Source organism: Salmo salar, chromosome 13 (genome assembly GCF_965601325.2).
Source record: "Salmo salar chromosome 13, fSalSal1, whole genome shotgun sequence".
Lineage (NCBI taxonomy): Eukaryota > Metazoa > Chordata > Actinopteri > Salmoniformes > Salmonidae > Salmo > Salmo salar.
The window spans coordinates 23835327-23853666 of NC_138303.1; the positions used below are offsets into that span (position 1 = coordinate 23835327).

The 18340-nt window shown below is 41.9% G+C and overlaps 2 protein-coding genes across 2 annotated transcripts; one reads left to right on the forward strand and one right to left on the reverse strand.

Annotated features, from left to right (window-relative positions):
• The first annotated feature begins 3356 nt into the window (after window positions 1–3356).
• On the forward strand, window positions 3357–5498 carry LOC106566636 (cytosolic sulfotransferase 2). Its single transcript, XM_014134847.3, has 7 exons — window positions 3357–3504; window positions 3599–3721; window positions 3900–4000; window positions 4095–4221; window positions 4315–4412; window positions 4561–4735; window positions 4867–5498. Exons 1-7 carry the CDS (start codon window positions 3366–3368, stop codon window positions 4977–4979), a joined length of 876 nt encoding a protein of 291 aa, XP_013990322.3. The 5' UTR covers window positions 3357–3365; the 3' UTR covers window positions 4980–5498.
• A 3022-nt stretch (window positions 5499–8520) lies between these two features.
• On the reverse strand, window positions 8521–17548 carry st1s3 (Cytosolic sulfotransferase 3). Its single transcript, NM_001141353.2, is given in 8 exon segments — window positions 8521–9023; window positions 9157–9331; window positions 13815–13912; window positions 14112–14238; window positions 15730–15830; window positions 16159–16287; window positions 16408–16546; window positions 17417–17548. Coding segments are annotated over 8 exon segments (891 nt in total). The 5' UTR covers window positions 17426–17548; the 3' UTR covers window positions 8521–8910.
• Window positions 17549–18340: the final 792 nt, after the last annotated feature.

Consider the following 18340-nt stretch of genomic DNA (forward strand, 5'->3'; position numbering starts at 1 on the left):
CATAGAACTTCCAGGAACTAGGATCAATAAACACAATCAAGTTTTTTTTATCCTGTATCTCTCAACACATTCACGAAAATAGTAATGGCCTCTAAACCTTCCAGCTGCCTACTGGACCCTATTCTAACTAAACTGTCTGAAAGAGCTACTTCCTGTGCTTGGCCCTCCTAAACGTCTCCCTATCCTCCTGATGTATATCAAACTCACGAAAAGTTGCAGTAATATAGCCTCTCCTGAATAAGCCAAACCTTGACCCGGAAAATTTTAAAAACTAATCGGCCTAGATCGAATCTCCCATTCCTCTCAAACATTTTGAAAAAGCTGTCACTGCCTTCCTGAAGACAAATAATGTATACAAAACGCACCAGTCTGGTTTTAGACCCCATCAAAGTACTAAGACTGCAATCGTGAAGGTTGTAAATGACCTTTTAATGGAAAAGGCCCTGCATCTGTCCTCATGCTCCTAGAACTCAGGACACTTTCCATTCAGTAGCCCATCAGGTGAGTGTGTGTGAGTGTGTGTGTGAGTGTGTGTGGGTGTGTGTGTGTTGACACCATCATTCACAATGTTCTTTTGGAGAGATTGGAAACACTAATACGGCAACACGGACAAATTATTGCCTGGTTTAGATCTTATCTGTCTGAAAGAGGGCGATATTATATTCTATATATTCTACCCCTTGGTGAAGTCATTCGGGAACACAATGTCAACTTTCACTGCTACGTGGATGACACACAGCTGTACATTTAGATGAATCACAGTGAAGACCCAAAATCCTGTGTTTCAGACATAAGGAAGTGGATGGCAGCAAATGTTTAACTTTAACACTCGGACAAAACAGAGATGCTATTTCTAGGTCCCAAGAAACAAAGGGATCTGCTGTTGGATCTGACAATCTTGATGGTTGTACAGTCATCTCAAACAAAACTGTTAAGAACCTCAGCGTTAATCTGAACCCTGATCACTCTTTTGACGAACCTATCAAGGGCAGCTTTTTTCCGTCTTTGTAACATTGCAAAAATCTATAACTTTTTGCCCAAAAAGGATGCAGAAAAGCTCATCCGTGCGTTTGTCACTTCTAGATTAGACTACTGCAACGCTATACTCTCCGGCTACCCAGATAAAGCACTACATTAACTTCAGTTATTGCTAAATACTGTATGTCTGCTAGAATCTTGACTATAACCCCAAAATGTTATCATATTACTCCGGTGCTAGACTCTCTATGCTGGCTTCCTGTTTAAGCTAGGGCTGATTAAGGTTTTACTGCTAACCTACAAAACATTTAATGGACTTGCTCCTACCTATCTCCAATTTGGTTCTGCCATACAGTGCATTTGGAAAGTATTCAGACCCCTTAACCTTTTCCACATTTTGTTATGTTACAACCTTATTCTATAATTGATTAAATCATTTTTCCCCCCTCATCAATCTACACACAATACCGCATAATGACGAAGCTAAAACAGTGTGCTTAGGTTCGTTGTCCTATTTGAAGGTGAACCTTTGCCCCAGTGTCATGGAAATTCCTACTGAGAGAGACTGTGTCATTTCTTTAAACAATCATCTTTCTTTAAATGCCAGAGATGTTATCATCAAATTCCCAGACTGAGTTTGATATAAATTGTCTCACGCTGCATAGCACTCATACATGTTAACACCATGGATCTGTTCATTGTCACTCTTCTTATGCTGTGTCTTCTCAAAGAGTGCGGCCCTATCACGACTCAGGATATGACCCAGTTGCAGACACAGGAGGCGGATAGTACAGTTCTCATGATATGTGTTATACAAGGGGACAGGCCAGGGCAGATCGAGGTCAGGCAGGTCATTAATCCAGGGCAGAGTCAAAGAGGCACACAACGGCAGGCAGGCTCAGGGCAGGCAGAATGGTCAGTAGTCCAGGGCAGAGTCAATGAGGTACAGAACGGCAGGCAGGCTCAGGGCAGGAGGAATGGTCAGTAGTCCAGGGCAGAGTCAATGAGGTACAGAACGGCAGGCAGGCGCAGGGCAGGAGGAATGGTCAGAACTGGGAAGACTAGAAAACAGTAACTAGACAGACTGGAAAATGGGAAAACACGCTGGTAAGACTTGTAGGGACAAGACAAACTGGCAACAGACAAACAGAAAACACTGGTATAAATACACAGGGGAAAATGGGGACAAATGGAGACACCCATTGGGGGGTGGAGACAAGCACAATACAGATGAAACAGATCAAGGCGTGACAGGCCCTTACCCCCTTGGCCGCTCCAACAGTTGGCTTCATGAGAGCCGCACAAAGCTGGACAAACAGATATTGGAGGTGATTTACATGGGACTGGTAATGAATTTCACCTAATCACAGTATCCACTGACCACAAAGGATGGAATGTACAGTATCTTACCCCAGATGAGGTCGTTGATGTCCCTATGAAGGTGTTTGGTTTCCAGACCAACTCAGAGATCATTGAGACATGGCATGAGGAGCACAGCTCCACGGCTTACACTATATATAGTTATGTCTCATACCAACCTGCACTAAACAGCAAGTATCCATTGACAACCAACGCATTAAGCTTAACCAGGTTGAAAACAACTGCACCACTATTCGTATTTAGGGAATTTACACTAACCTTGGAAAAAAAGGTGAATACAACTTTATCACCTGAATGCAAAGTATATTGGTTGATACATTGTTTTGATAATAATTACATTGCATGTAACAAGTGTAAGGAATGCTTATTGTGAAGTAAGATTTAACAAGTGGCACAAGCATTAGGCAAAAATATATTAACAAAATGACATTTCCGTCTTATTGTCACGACTTCCGTCGAAGTTGGTCCCTCTCCTTGTTCGGGCGGCGTTCGGCGGTCAACGTCACTGGTTTTCTAGCCGCCACCGATGCACTTTTCATTTTCCATTTGTTTTGTCTTTATTGTGCACACCTGGTTTCCATTACCATAATTATATGTTCCTTATTTAACCCTCTGGTTCCCCCATGGTGTTGTGCGTGTTTGTTTGTTGAAAGTTGGTCTGTATTTGTGAGCTGGTATATTTTTCCTTCTGGAATATTTGATGTTTTGAGTAAAGTTACGTGAATTACTCATCTCTGTGTCCTGACTCCGCCTTACCTGCTACACCTAGACGCCTTACACTTATGTTGTTGTCCCTAGTGTTAGGTTCTTATTTTTCTGAGTAAATAACTCCCGAACACTCGAGAAGCTTTAACATTTGTAGGCAAACATATCAATAGAGCGTTATTCCTCTCTACGTTTGAATAATACAACCATTCGGATGGCTAAAAAATTCTGTTCAAGTTTCATATCCAAGCATAAACAATACTGTGGTGATCCTTGATCGAATACATGTCCGACTTTTCCAGATGGAGCTGCCACCTCGACCAAAACTCTTTGACTTCCATGGAGTCTCCATGACCAACTACTTTACTGACAACTGGGACAATGTACAGAACTTCCAGGCCCGACCAGATGACATTCTCATCGCTACCTACCCAAAAGCAGGTCTCTCTCAGTCTGAGGTTGATGTTGCATTAAAGATTGGGTTTGGGTTTGTGAATGACTGTATATATGTCCCCTATCTGTATTCTTCTCTTAGGAACCACATGGGTCTCCTACATTCTAGACCTGCTGTATTTTGGCCAGACAGCCCCTGAGCGTCAGAGACCCATCTTTGAGAAAGTTCTTTTTCCGGAGTTGCTCATTCCTCTTTACCCTCCAGGTCAGAATAGAGCATTGGAAAACTTAATCATGCCTCTCCCATTTTGTCATTTCTCTGTAGAAAATTGAGATGATGTCTTCAAAGCAGTAACTAAAGTCTTTAATACAATGACACAAACTGCTGAACAGTGATAATATCCATCAAACATTATTTAGCATTATTATATTGTTTGTCCTAGGGGTGGAGGTGCTGGACAACTTAACCACCTCTCCTCGCCTCATCAAGACTCACCTCCCAGTCCAGTTGCTGCCCAAGTCCTTCTGGGAGCAGAACTGCAGGGTGCAGTATTTGTATCTTGTCTTCTATGTTTCTCCACTATATAACCACTATATATAAATGCAATCTCTCTCTCTCTCTCTCTCTCTCTCTGTAGGTAGTGTATGTGGCCCGTAATGCCAAGGACAATGCAGTGTCTTATTTCCACTTTGACCGCATGAACCAGGCCGACCCAGAGCCAGGAGACTGGAACAACTTCTTACAGAGATTCATGGATGGAAAGAGTGAGTGAACGAGAGAATAAAGGAGTGATTGAATGAGCAAGGGATAATAGTCCCCATGCACACTATGAATTTGTCTACTCTGCACTTCCTCAGTGGTGTTTGGTTCGTGGTACGACCATGTGACTGGCTGGTGGGAGAAGAAGCAGACTCACTCCAAAATCCTCTACCTCTTCTATGAGGACATGTTTGAGGTGAGTAGAATACTGATGCTAGGTGTGTGTTACAGTATTATTAAGATGCATCTAATGAGCTCAGTGCACACATATGCTCAAGAGCCATACTAACTGCTGCTCTAGGAGGTTAGCTGTTTCTACATCCAGTGTGTATGTGTTCCTGCAGGATACGGGGAGAGAGCTGGACAGGCTGTGCTCCTTCCTAGGTTTGTCTCCTTCAGCAGAGGAGAAGGAGAGGGTGAGAGGAGGAGCGCAGTTTGATACTATGAAGAAGAACAGCATGGCCAACTACTCCACCATCCCAATCATGGATTTCAAGATCTCTCCATTCATGCGAAAAGGTAGACCTCTCCATTTCTCCCCTATACCTCTCTCTCTATCAGTCTTTCCCTCCTCCCCTCTCTATGTCCACCACCTTTTCTTTGCTCACGACTCTCTCTCTCTCTCTCTCTCTCTCTCTCCCACTCTCCAGGAAAGGTTGGTGACTGGAAGAACCATTTAACTGTGGCCCAGAGTGAACAGTTTGATGAAGACTATAAGAAGAAGATGAAGAACACCACCGTACAGTTCCGCACTGTAGTCTAGGTTGTGGTCAACTTGACTGTCTGATTGTTTGTGGTCAGGTTGATTGTTTATTTGGCGCATATGGACCTACGATAGGCTCGGCTGGGGTGTCAGTCTTCCATTGGTCCACAGTGAACTGGGTTATGGTGTTGAAATATACAGGGTGAGGATCATATCGTATCATATCCTAGAGTGTGAATGAGAAAGATCATGAAGTGTCTTATAATATCATTTTTTGAGAATGATTGATGCTACTTTGAGATATGAGCTATAGGTTGAGAACTGAAAACAAAAGTAAAATGAGGACATGCTGCACAGTACATTCTCAGCAATGTGAGCTATTTGTAAATCATCTTGCCTGGTCTGTTTACTGTCGATACAGTAATAAATATGTGAATGGAGAAGAACATTATTAAGCATCAAGCATTGTTTTATGCTGTTTAGAAAATATACATACTTTGAAACTGTAACAATTCCTACTCGTATACAGTATGACTAAACGTAATACATTGATGTTCATGTACTTGTATTTAAATTAATATGAAATGTCTATATGACACAAAGTGGTTAATTAAAACTTCTACGGGATCGGTGTCCCCCCCGCGGGACGGTTGAGCTAACGTAGGCTAATGTGATTAGCATTAGGTTGTAAGTAACACAAAAAATCCCAGGACATTGGCATATCTGATATGGGCAGAAAGCTTACATTCTTGTTAATCTAACTGCACTGTCCAATTTACAGTAGCTATTACAGTGAAAGAATACCATGCTATTGTTTGAGGAGAGTGCACAATTATGAACTTGACAATGTATTAATAAACTAATTAGGCACATTTGGGCAGTCTTGATACAACATTTAGAATAGATATGCAATGGTTCATTGGATCAGTCTAAAACTTTGCACATATACTGCTGCCATCTAGTGGCCAAAATATAAATTGTGCCTGAGGTGGAATAATACATTATGGCCTTTCTCTTGCATTTCAAAGATGATGGTACAGAAAGAAAAAGTTGTTTTCTTTGTATAATCTTTTACCAGATCTGATGTGTTACATTCATTTCACATTTCCACAAGCTTCAAAGTGTTTCCTTTCAAATGGTATCAACAATATGCATATCCTTGCGTCAGGTCCTGAGCTACAGGCAGTTCAATTTGGGTATATCATTTTAGGCGAAAATTGAAATAAAGGGTCGGATCCTTTTAACAAAGCCTAAGTCTTAATGTTTCTCAAATGACGACAGTAAAATCATACTACACATGATAGCAATTCCTACGTACCAAAATAACTGACTTACCCTGCTCTTTCTGAGTAAGATACCTCAGGGTGAATGCACTGCTTACAAAATGACTCCTAATTTATTCTCTGTGCTCCTCTTTTCCTGTCTCCTCCCCATTCTATCTTCCATAATTTTCTTCTCACTTGAGGGATAGGGTCTGGTTTGTTGTAGCTCTACTCCAGAGCTGAGGGGCTTTTCTGCTCTCCCTCTCAGTATCTCATGTGTCACTACTAAATCGCCAGGGGCACTTACATTACAAGAAATTCACCAGTAGGTGGCAGCTGGACACAGATATGAGTTATGTTATTATTACCTTAAGCTTACCATGTGCTTCCCAGTCAAAACAGTTTGCGCATATATTATGACAAAATGTTGACACATTTTTGTTCGTTTTGGTGTTCGACACCGTTCAATGTTTTTTTTTGTGGGCTGTTGAAGCACACAATCTTTCTTGAGGTAAGTCGAAGTTCTTTGATTGGTCAACAGTAGGGATTCTTCAATGAAGTGTTTGTTGCACCCCTTTGGCCCTGCAGTCTAGGGGGGATGGAAACGAGACTCGTAACATATCTCATGCAAATCATAAGAGTGAAAAGGAACAGTGAGAACTAAAAACAACAGACAACCTAAATCTACCGTCTAACACTTTAGGTTTATTTTTCAAACACACGGGGGGGGGGGGTGGTCCGCTACGGGTAATGTATACCCAAGGGCGACTTGGCTTGGTATCGCCTTTTCCCACCAACAAACAAACAGCCATACACCACAGCAATACATACTCACATGGTAACAGTCAATGTGAGATGTAGGTACAAAAACAAAAGAGCGATAGCTGCAGAGACAACTGATTGAATTTCTTTTAAACAAAGGGAAAGGGTATGTGATTGGGTAAGAGAAAAGGAGCAGGTCTGTCTTCAGATTGGCGACTAATTGGCGACTGATTACTGCCACCTGTGACTAGGGCAGAAGGAGAGAAAACAAATACACACAGGATACCTGTATCCGTAACATCAACAACAACAAAAATCACTTGAAAATACTGCACCAAAAATCTTAGTTAGATGTAAAATTACTCAACCAAGACCTCTTCGGCAAAAACGTCAAAATTCTTGAATTATTTTAGATTAATTCAGACTATTTTGAGGAAGTAGACTGGCTATGTTTTTGACATGCCGCCTCAAGAGGGCAAACGGTAGATGTGCTTGTTTCTTGTTTTTCAAGCGAATGGCTTTTAAAGGGAGTATGCAAGGCTTGCTTTGCCTTGCCGAGTTCTGCTAGGAACAAACCAAACCTGTTTGTGGATGCCTTTACACACCTGACCTGACCCCAAACATACTCTATCCCCCACCTTCCATCAAAACACACACACACACACACACACACACACACACACACACACACACACACACACACACACACACACACACACACACACACACACACACACCTGATAGGCTACTGAATGGGCAGTGTCCTGGGGTAGATAGTGTCTAGGCTGCAGACTGTGTGCCTGGGCAGTGTGTGAAGCGTGTACACACCTTTCACCTACTGCATCAACCTTTTTTATTGCCAGGTTGCTGGCTAGACGCCCACAATCAATACAAAAAGATACTCTGTAATGTTACTTGGTAAGGAGGTCTGGTGAGGAGGTCAGATGTCACAGGTGAATGTTCATACAATATTTGAGGAGATAATGGTACAAGTTTAACGTTTAATATCAAATACAATAGACCACATTAACTGGAATGACATTCACTCTCACGTGTGAAAAAAAAGCCCCCATTAGCCACACCTCCAACTCTTCTGATAAGCTGCCACCACTACATTGCCCCTGCTGCTATTCAATGTGCATGCGTATGAGTTGTTGGAAGCAATTTAGAAGCTTTCATTAAATAAACAAAAATCACACTGATCTAAAAAATGCATTATTTGATTTCAGGCAAATTGAATAAAGTAGGTTGGAAGAACCAAAGTGTAATTTTCTATCATTCCAAACTGTAGAAGCACTTCAGATGAACTACAGCGCCATCCCACTTTTTACAGTGCAAGTGTCATGCTTTTCACAGGCATAATGAACATACAGCTGTGAAAAGTGGAGGGTGTGCGTATGTGCAAATTGCTGTCTCTTTAACCGCTTTGGGTCATATAGACATTTCATATTAATTTAAATGCAAGTACATGAACATCAATGTATTACGTTTAGTCATACTGTATACGAGTAGGAATTGTTACAGTTTCAAAGTATGTATGTTTTCTAAACAGCATAAAACAATGCTTGATGCTTAATAATGTTCTTCTCCATTCACATATTTATTACTGTATCGACAGTAAACAGACCAGGCAAGAGGATTTAGAAATAGCTCACATTGCTGAGAATGTACTGTGCAGCATGTCCTCATTTTACTTTTGTTTTCAGTTCTCAACCTATAGCTCATATCTCAAAGTAGCATCAATCATTCTCAAAAAATGATATTATAAGACACTTCATGATCTTTCTCATTCACACTCTAGGATATGATACGATATGATCCTCACCCTGTATATTTCAACACCATAACCCAGTTCACTGTGGACCAATGGAAGACTGACACCCCAGCCGAGCCTATCGTAGGTCCATATGCGCCAAATAAACAATCAACCTGACCACAAACAATCAGACAGTCAACTTGACCACAACCTAGACTACAGTGCGGAACTGTACGGTGGTGTTCTTCATCTTCTTCCTATAGTCTTCATCAAACTGTTCACTCTGGGCCACAGTGAAATGGTTCTTCCAGTCACCAACCTTTCCTGGAGAGTGGGAGAGAGAGAGAGAGAGAGAGAGAGAGAGAGAGTCGTGAGCAAAGAAAAGGTGGTGGACATAGAGAGGGGAGGAGGGAAAGACCGACAGAGAGAGGTATAGGGGAGAAATGGAGAAGTATACCTTTTCGCATGAATGGAGAGATCTTGAAATCCATGATTGGGACGGTGGAGTAGTTGGCCATGCTGTTCTTCTTCATAGTATCAAACTGCACTCCTCCTCTCACCCTCTCCTTCTCCTCTGCTGAAGGAGACAAACCTAGGAAGGAGCACAGCCTGTCCAGCTCTCTCCCTGTATCCTGCAGGAAAACACACACTGGATACTGTACTTAAAGTATTATCTACCACTCCATGTTGTCCTTCATCTGTGTGAGGACCACCCCTAGCCCAAAAGATGATGCATGTGCTGATACCTTTGTCTTAGCGTGGGGACGGTACTGGGCCAGCACTCTCTGTGGGGCCAGGTCTCCATTGATTTTCTCAAACGCCGCCTGTTGCATGTGACCCCATGACCAGTCATTCTCTTTGGCTAATAATTCTCTTAAGGGTTCGGTTGTGTCTGAAAACTGTGGGAGGAACTTACCCACATATGTGACCATGCCTAAGAAGGTCCTAACTTCAGCCACGTTCTGGGGGATGAGCATGTCTGTGACGGTACTGATCTTGTCTGGGTCCGGCTGTATTCCAGCTGCACTGATTCTGTGTCCCAAGAACAAGACCTCTGACTATGAGAAGATGCATTTTTCATTGAGCGTCAAGCAAGTCTCCTGGAGTCTAGTCAGAACTGCTGTGAGTCCTCATGCTCTGCTCTGTCCTGTCCGCAATCGAGCACGTTGTCCGCGTGGACTATGACTCCACTCAGCTGTCATGACATTGGCCTGAGTGGGGGAGGTTTATGACCACCATAAATACCTTTCCCCTTTTTCATCTCTCTACTCTACCGATGTGACTATTGAAAATCCCTTGGTTAACATTGAGAGAGAGTCTGGTGACATCAAAAGATGGGAACGGAACCATATTTCGGTAATCCAACCAGCTGAAAATATGCGTTGGTACTAAATGAATATGATCTCAGATCAGTTGTTCTCTGAGACATTATTACTAATGACAGGATGACAAACTGTATCTTGGAAAGTTTACACATTCTAGCTATCAGATTCACATGGAATTGTTGTGCAATTTAAAAGTTTAAATATGAAACTATTTGTGAAAAGATTAAATGTAATTTTAGCTTCCAAATGAGAGAATTGGGTATTCATGAGTGAACTATGCTCAAGTCAGTGGCCCTGCACATGTGAAATTACATTGGTTATAAACTATGAAACACACCCTTCTCTCCCCTCCTCTATAAAGCTCTTGACGAAAATGTAACTTTCTGTTCCGAGGACGTTAGGGCGACAGTCCTACGTTAAAAGGGCTCAGATAATAAGCTGTTCCAGGGACGTGTGGACTTGAGGTCCCCACGTTGAAAGGACAAAGACCACCTACAGAACTAAGCCAACCTTAGAGAACCTAACGAAATTAGCATAGAATTTCAATGTGAAGGTGACGACCTACACGCCGGAAGGATGAATTTCGACTATACCAGCCAGAATATAGCATGAGCTTAAAGTATGGCAACTTGGTATGAACTTTGAACTCTTATTCACTAAAGAAGTGATACCTCCTAGCCGTCGCGTTAGCGCAGCAACTGTAGATGTGGGCTAGGAGAGGACGTTCTACCACACGACGACGGTACTACCAAGTATCCATTCTACCACCAGATATTCTTCAGAGGACCAGAGATCCATGCTGGACCACCCGGCCTCCCATCTACCGAAGCACAGGTCAGAGTAAATATTTATTGCATTCTCCTTTTTCAAATGTGAGGTAATTTAGAATGCATAAGATACTGTATTTACGATAGCATAGCTTCTCCCTTTGTTCCTCAGTCTTTCCGCTCTTTCACTCAAATCCAACCCCCTTTCCTTTGTGTAACCAGCCGTCATGTCAGCTTCGTCTACCAGGGACGTTTTCTTTATGACATAATTTGTAATCAATGTATGATCCATTCTGTGTATATGTAATTCTGTGTGATTATTTAGGTATTTAGTAAATAAATAATTAAACCAAATTTGGTATTGCTGATTCAACTTGTTAGCCAGGGTTCGTGAAGATAACCAAGAATTTACAACTTTCAGATGAGACTAAATAAGGTGAGGATTAAATATTGACTGCTACTGACGTAAAAGATTACCAGGTCTTTAAGAGTTTATTCGGAAGATAACAGCTCTATAAACATTATTTCGTGGTGCCCCGACTTTTTAGTTAATTATCTACCTGATTAGCTTAATCAGGTAATATTAATTACAGAGAAATGATTTTATAGAATAGCATGTCATATCACTTAATCCGGCATAGCCAAAGACACGACACAGCCCATCCAACAGCTGGGACATGCGTCGTTGGAAATGGACCGGAAGCGATTCCAAATGGCAAAACGTTGAAACAGTACCAGCCAAACCGTGTTATAAACATTGTGAGCGCCCTACTCTCTGGTGACATCGGTATCTCCTAAAATCCTGAGCGGGCATACAGCTTTGTGTTGACCTGTGAGCCATCCAACTGGGCCGGCGTCTGTTCCGTTGATGGTTAGATGTGTCTCTCTCTGCAGAGTGCCTCATTCAAGTTAGTCATGTCCACAGAGATCCTTATGTCCCCATTGGCATTTGGGAACCAGTGGGACTCTCTATTTTAAACACAGCCTCAATTTCTTCCACCCTCCCCAACTCGTCCTTTACTTTGGCCAATAAAGGGATAAGCACATGGCAGGGGGTTGTAATGGCATTGGGGATGTCATCCTTCTTGAGGCAGATTTTGTAGTCACCTTGTAGCCTAGGAATTTTGGGGGGGAATTTCTTTTTGAAAACTTTGATCGTCAGACTGCAGAAAGTGTCCTCTCCTGTGACATTTCCTGCATTCCTCATCCTTTCCTGGGCAATCTTTCCAGTTGTGGAAAGGGGGTTTCCCACATTTGCCACAAACGCTTGAACTGGTTACTGGCCCTGTCTGTGATTGTTTTTTCCACGTCTGTCTCTGTGTTCCCCTCAGTTTTTTTAGCACGGTATGAGAACGCATATATTTCCTCACTCTCTTCACTCTGTCTGCATAGAGCTTCCGCTGCACAGCATTTCCTGTTGTTTTTTACTGTCTCACTGCCTAAGGTGATTTATAGCTTTGGACAAGGTAAGCTGTAAATCCAACAGTAACTTCAAAAAGTGAGATATTTCTTATTCCCACTACAATCTGATTTTGGATCAGTTTTTTCCTGAGTGAGCCAAACTGTCAAACTGACAATGTTCCTCTAGCTTGTGAACAGATGTGATAAAGCTGTCGGCGGTTTCTCCCAGCTTCTGTTTGCGCACATTGAACCTACCTCTCTCAAATATAATGTTGTGTCGTCCTACGAAATCTTTAACAGCACTGCAGTTAAGTTTCTCTTCCTCAGTCAACACTGAAGCCTTTAATATATCCTCGGCTTCATCACCCATAGTGTAAACCATACAATCAACATTCTCTGCGGAGCTAATTCGAAATCCGTCAGCACTAGCCACTGGCCTGTCCAGGTTTGCTCAAGAGCACATTGAACTTGGGAGTCACCAGACCTGAAATCCCGCCGGCTTCTTCAATAGGGTCCAGCTGCAATGTCATCTGTCAGAGCAGTCATCCTTCAGGGTCTCTATGCTGCTACCTACTGATATGACATCTCTCGGTGCATCACTCAGTGCATCTCTCAGGAAAAGTGGGGGTGTCGAAAGGAACCACATTAGGAGAAGTGGGGATTTCAAAAAGAGTCTTTAAACACTCGAAACGCTGGAATTCCATAACAACTAGAACCACCATGGCTTGATATTTCAATTATTATTATTTTAAATATTCAATAATAAATAATGCATTGTAAAATTAATGCATGCTCTTATAAGTTAAGGTAGCTAACGTTAGCTACAATTTACCTTTACGAAAACGTAATGTTACATACATGGCTACCGGTAGGTAACGTTCAAAGAGACAACTCACACTGAGTGAATAGAATTTATTTTTTGCAGAAATGAAATTCCATACTGTCGTCTGTGCAGACCATGAGTAACATCTGATAACCCAAACAACGTCTTGAGTGGCACCTTTCGCATCCCACTTCTCCATATATGGTTCCTTTCGAAACATCCACTCCTTTCAAAAGCCCCTCTTTTCCTGAGAGGTGCACTGCACTGAGATTACATATCAGTAGGTGGCAGAATAGAGACCCTGAGGGATGAGTGCTCTGAGAGAGGACGTCGCAGCTGGACCCCTCTCGGCTTCTACCTCTTGTAACGTTGCCCGCAGTAACATAGTCCTCTCTCGTTAACTAGCCCAATTATGATCTACGCTGCTTATCTCTGTTTCTGTGCCATTCTTGCTTTGAAACAGCCTGTCGGCTGTATGATTCACATGGTAAGTCCTTCACGTTTTTGTGATTATTAAAACCACTCTGAAACCATGTAGTATTACTTAAAATAAGGAGGCACGACAAGGTTCAAGCTTCAGCATGTCTACTAGCCTATGCTGTGCATGTCATACATAGGTACGGATACCCACAAGGGACATCCTACTACAGTACTCTTCCTCACTGAAAGCTAATGCTAGAGCTGATCAATATAACAATATAACACGGATATCCACACTGCCTTTATGTAAGTTAATGTGCTACATAATCTGCAAAGAGGTCAGCACCTTTATGGCACAAGAGGTAGTTGTTCTACTCACCTCAACCATATCCTCATAGAAAACATAGTGGAGTTTTGAGTGAGTCTGTTTCCTCTCCCACCAGCCAGTCACATGGTCATACCAGGGACCAAACACCACTGAGGAAAGCAGCCATGTGGACATGAGAGGATGTTAGGGAGATAGATAGAGATGCATATATAGTCAGGAAAAAGACTGATCAATAAGCCAGAATCACAGAGCCTCATCAACATCTGTACTGTGCTATCTCTCTTACTCATTGTAATTGATTTGTTCACAGACTCATTCATTCACTCGTTTATTCTCTCATTCACTCACTCTTTCCATCCATGAATCTCTGTAAGAAGTTGTTCCAGTCTCCTGGCTCTGGGTCGGCCTGGTTCATGCGGTCAAAGTGGAAATAAGACACTGCATTGTCCTTGGCATTACGGGCCACATACACTACCTACAGAGAGAGAGAGAGAGAGAGAGAGAGAAAAATCGCTGCAATTACAACATTACTTGATGTAAGAGTATATTATTTAATTATACAACGGGTGGGTCTAATCTTGCATGCTGATTGGTTAAAACCGCATTCCAGCCGGTGTCTGTTCCACAAGTTACCACCCGCTAAAGAAAGCTATGATGTTGAAATGCCTATTTACTCTGTTCCATCTCATTGCGCAATCCACTGTCTCATCAGCCCAGCCAGGCAATTTATAAACTTGATCTCCTCTATAAAAAACATCTTTACATTATATCACATTTATTTTAGACTAGCATTTGTATAAACCTTGCTGTCTGTCTCTCCGACATTTGCAACATTGTTTCAATATTCAAATTCAATCTCCAGCGGTCCCATAGTAATGAACGTGTTGGGAGTCAGGACGAGACAGAGAGGCAGGCAGAGTTTCTCAGCCAGTCAAAATCATGAATCAGCTGGCATAATTTTTATGGATATATACAAAGAAATGTCAATAGGAAACAGGTAAAATGAAGTGAAATGCAGATAGTTTGGAGTCTTTTCAGCTTCAGTTTGAAGTGAGTGTGTTAGCTGTGTTGTTGGCTAGCTCCTCTGAACAACAGTGTCCTGACGAGAGAGCACATTTTCTACACCAGGTGAAATCGTGCATCATTAGTTAATTGTTATGGATGTATCCAAATAAATGTCACTAGTAATTCTGGCTGCTCTGTTTGACATGACTGTAAGTTAGCCATAGTTGGATAGCTAGCAAGCAAGGTATAAGAACATTGCCAACCAGTATGGCAATCGAACATTTAGAACGAACGACTGGGGTGCGTCTATAGATACAGAACAAAAAGACTTAACAACTGGGTCTCTGGCAACTGAACCGATAGAAAGGATGACCAGCCGGCTTGGGTAGCAACCTTAGATTTGTGATGGGACTATATCCCATGGAAGGATTAAAAAGTATGAATAAATTCATCAAAAGAACGTTTTTTAATGAAAATTTGTCAACTCGTTGTATAAAAGTCATAATGTCCTCGAAGCCGGTGTTTGGAGGATATATTGGTACAGTTTACCGGACCTCGACTTCCTCTCAGGCCTAACAACCCCCATGTCAATACATCCTCCTAACACCGGCTTCTCTGGCAATATCACTTAAACAAACCACACAGAAGGAAATGGAAGAGGAAAAAATTAGGACAACAAAAAGTGTTTACAAAGACTGGATTTCTATAGAGTCTTCGCAATCCACACGGAGACGCACGCTGGTTCTAGAGAGGTTTGCAAAAGTTTGTGTATTGTGTTATGCTGCCCTCCATTGGGGATTCACACAAATTGTGTCATTAATTAAGTTCACTTACTGGACAAAATGCAGCACAGCAGGTTTGAGGATGCATAAATGTTAACCATATGCTACACCAGCAGACATGAGCGGAGTCATATTCACAGACTACACAGACAACAAACAGAGAGTTACATATAATGTACCCTGCAGTTCTGCTCCCAGAAGGACTTGGGCACCAACTGGACTGGGAGGTGAGTCTTGATGAGGCGAGGAGAGGTGGATAACTTGTCTGCCAGCTCCGTTCCTGTGTGTACAGAGGGGTGAGGATCTGGATAGGTTACTTTATGGAGTTAAGGATGATTTTTACAGTAAAACTGCTTATTGTCATGTAGCTGGAATATGTGATTGGCACAACTTCTCACAGTATAAGATTTCAAGTCATTCAAAAAGTCCTTCAACTTCGTGACAGTAAAAAGGCTGTTGATGAGGACTTGGGTTATTGTATTGTATGTGGTGTTTTCCGGATTCAGTTTTCAAGCATGACAAAGATTTGATCTCCGCATACTTTATTGATGTGTAATCAAGATAAAGGCTTCACAGTGTGTGGAGTTATATCAGAGTTGTATTCTAACCTGGAGGGAGAATATGGAAGTCACTCTCCAGGAAAGGCACTCTCTCATAGATAGGCAGTGAAGTCTGACGCTCAGGGGCTGTCTGACCAAAATACAGCAGGTCTAGAATGTAGGAGACCCATGTGGTACCTGGGAGAGAGAAAGAAGGGGGAGGGAAGATGGAGAAATGGGGAGAGAGAGGCATGTCAAAGATTTATCTTTACAAAATGTTGACAACACACAAACACACACTCAAACACACACACAGACCTGCTTTGGGGTAAGTGGCGATGAGGATATCATCTGGCCTGGCCTGGAAGTTTTGTATGTTCTCCCAGTTGTCAGTGAAATAGTGGGTCATGGAGACTCCATGGAAGTCAAAGAGTTTTGGTCGAGGTGGCAGCTCCATCTGTAACAACAACACAGTCCACCGCTGATCAGAGAGATATTATCAGGGAGAGTTACAATAATCAACTATTCACTAATATTCTTGCTTCATTCAAGGATATTCTACAGGTGACAAGAGGTCCCAGTTTCCACTTATAATTCCTTGACAGTTCCCTTGTCAAAATACATACAGTACAGAAAATGATAGACTGTAGATGGTCACGATAACTTTCCAAAGCACAACTAGTTGACTATTAACATTGTATGTTTCCAACATAATGAGCCTGATATGTGATCTATAAAAAATAGGTTGAATAGGCCATTTGATCCTGTCTCTACAAAAGTAAGAAGCTGGTTATGTTACGTTAAAGGGAAAAGGTCTGCAGGTTTCCTGGCATGGTCTCTATAGGTAGATGGTCAGTAATTTCGGGCCAAGATCTTATCTGTACAGACTTCAAAACCAGAGCACAAACACTTTCAGACTTAGGCATGTAAATCCTTTTTCGGTCTCATGGAAAAGATCTAAGAAAAGGCAACAATCTCTTCGATTCTATCGAATAGTAAAATGTACATTTGAATACATTTCATAATATTTGCATTGGTGTCAGTAAAAATGTTGAATAACTTAAACAACTTTCTGCTTTATAACAACTTCCTTTTGACCCTTAATGAACTTAATGTTCACCACAGTCACATTTATTCATGCTAAATTACAAAGCCATCATGCACAAATACACAATAGAAAGCCATCTGCAGTAAGACAACACAATTTGTGAGCAGAGAAAATAAATAAGTCAGTTACATTACACTCAAAATGTTGAAATATGCAAATAAAATCATAAGATATCAGCTACTGGCACAGAACATTTCACCAAAAAAAAGAGAAGCTCACATTTTCCATGTTGAATGGAATTCAGTAGTATCCTGTTTGGCCACTCTTCTCAGCTTCTCAGTCTCTTCTGGTCTCTGTCCATGCATTCCTTCTGTTTCTCCTCCTGTTCCTCTCTCTTCCCTCACTACAGTCAATGTATTTTCTCTCTTGCTTTGGTTTTTATTTTCCAACCCAGCTTCGCATTCTTATCTTACCTCCACTCCTTCTTACATAAGTTCAGAACTCTCTCTCTCCCTCTCTCTCTCTCGTTACTGCAGTCACAGATGTATTGTGTCAAGCCACCCCCTCCATATCCTTTTATTCCCCCGTTAGTGACCACCCTCCTTCTGCTTCACACGCACACATACACTCACTCTGATACTTCTTTCTTCGAATGGTTTTTAATTCTTCTTTCCAGTGTGTGGGTTGGTTTTTATTTCATGCACACATGTATGTGTGTATTAGCACTCCTCTCACAAATTATGTCACAAAATGGGTAAGGTGACAAGAGCATAAAGCAACTCACTTCAATAAACACACATGACCCTGAGAACTGGTTTTTAATATAAGGGTTTCAGCTCTTTTGAAGCTCCCTAGAACATATGTTGTCAAAGAAACTGGAGAATACCCATTTTCTCAGTCCTTGATTCATTCCACGCCTGCTCTGATTGGTCAGGCTAGCAGATATGAGCAGATTTCAACAGCACAATGGATCCCCAGAGAGATGCGTAAGTCTGCATGGGTCTGGTTCTAGATGACCTCTCCTCTCTCTTGAAGTAATGCACTGGTTGGATCCTTTGTGCTCTGGGTCTGTGAATTACCACTTCACCATAATGTTCTTTAATCCTCAGGTACTTTCCCTCTTAATGTCCTTGTTAAGCCTAATTTAATTTGCCGCCCTCGTATGCCCTCTCTTTTACCCCTCGGCCTCTAGTCCACTGGGAC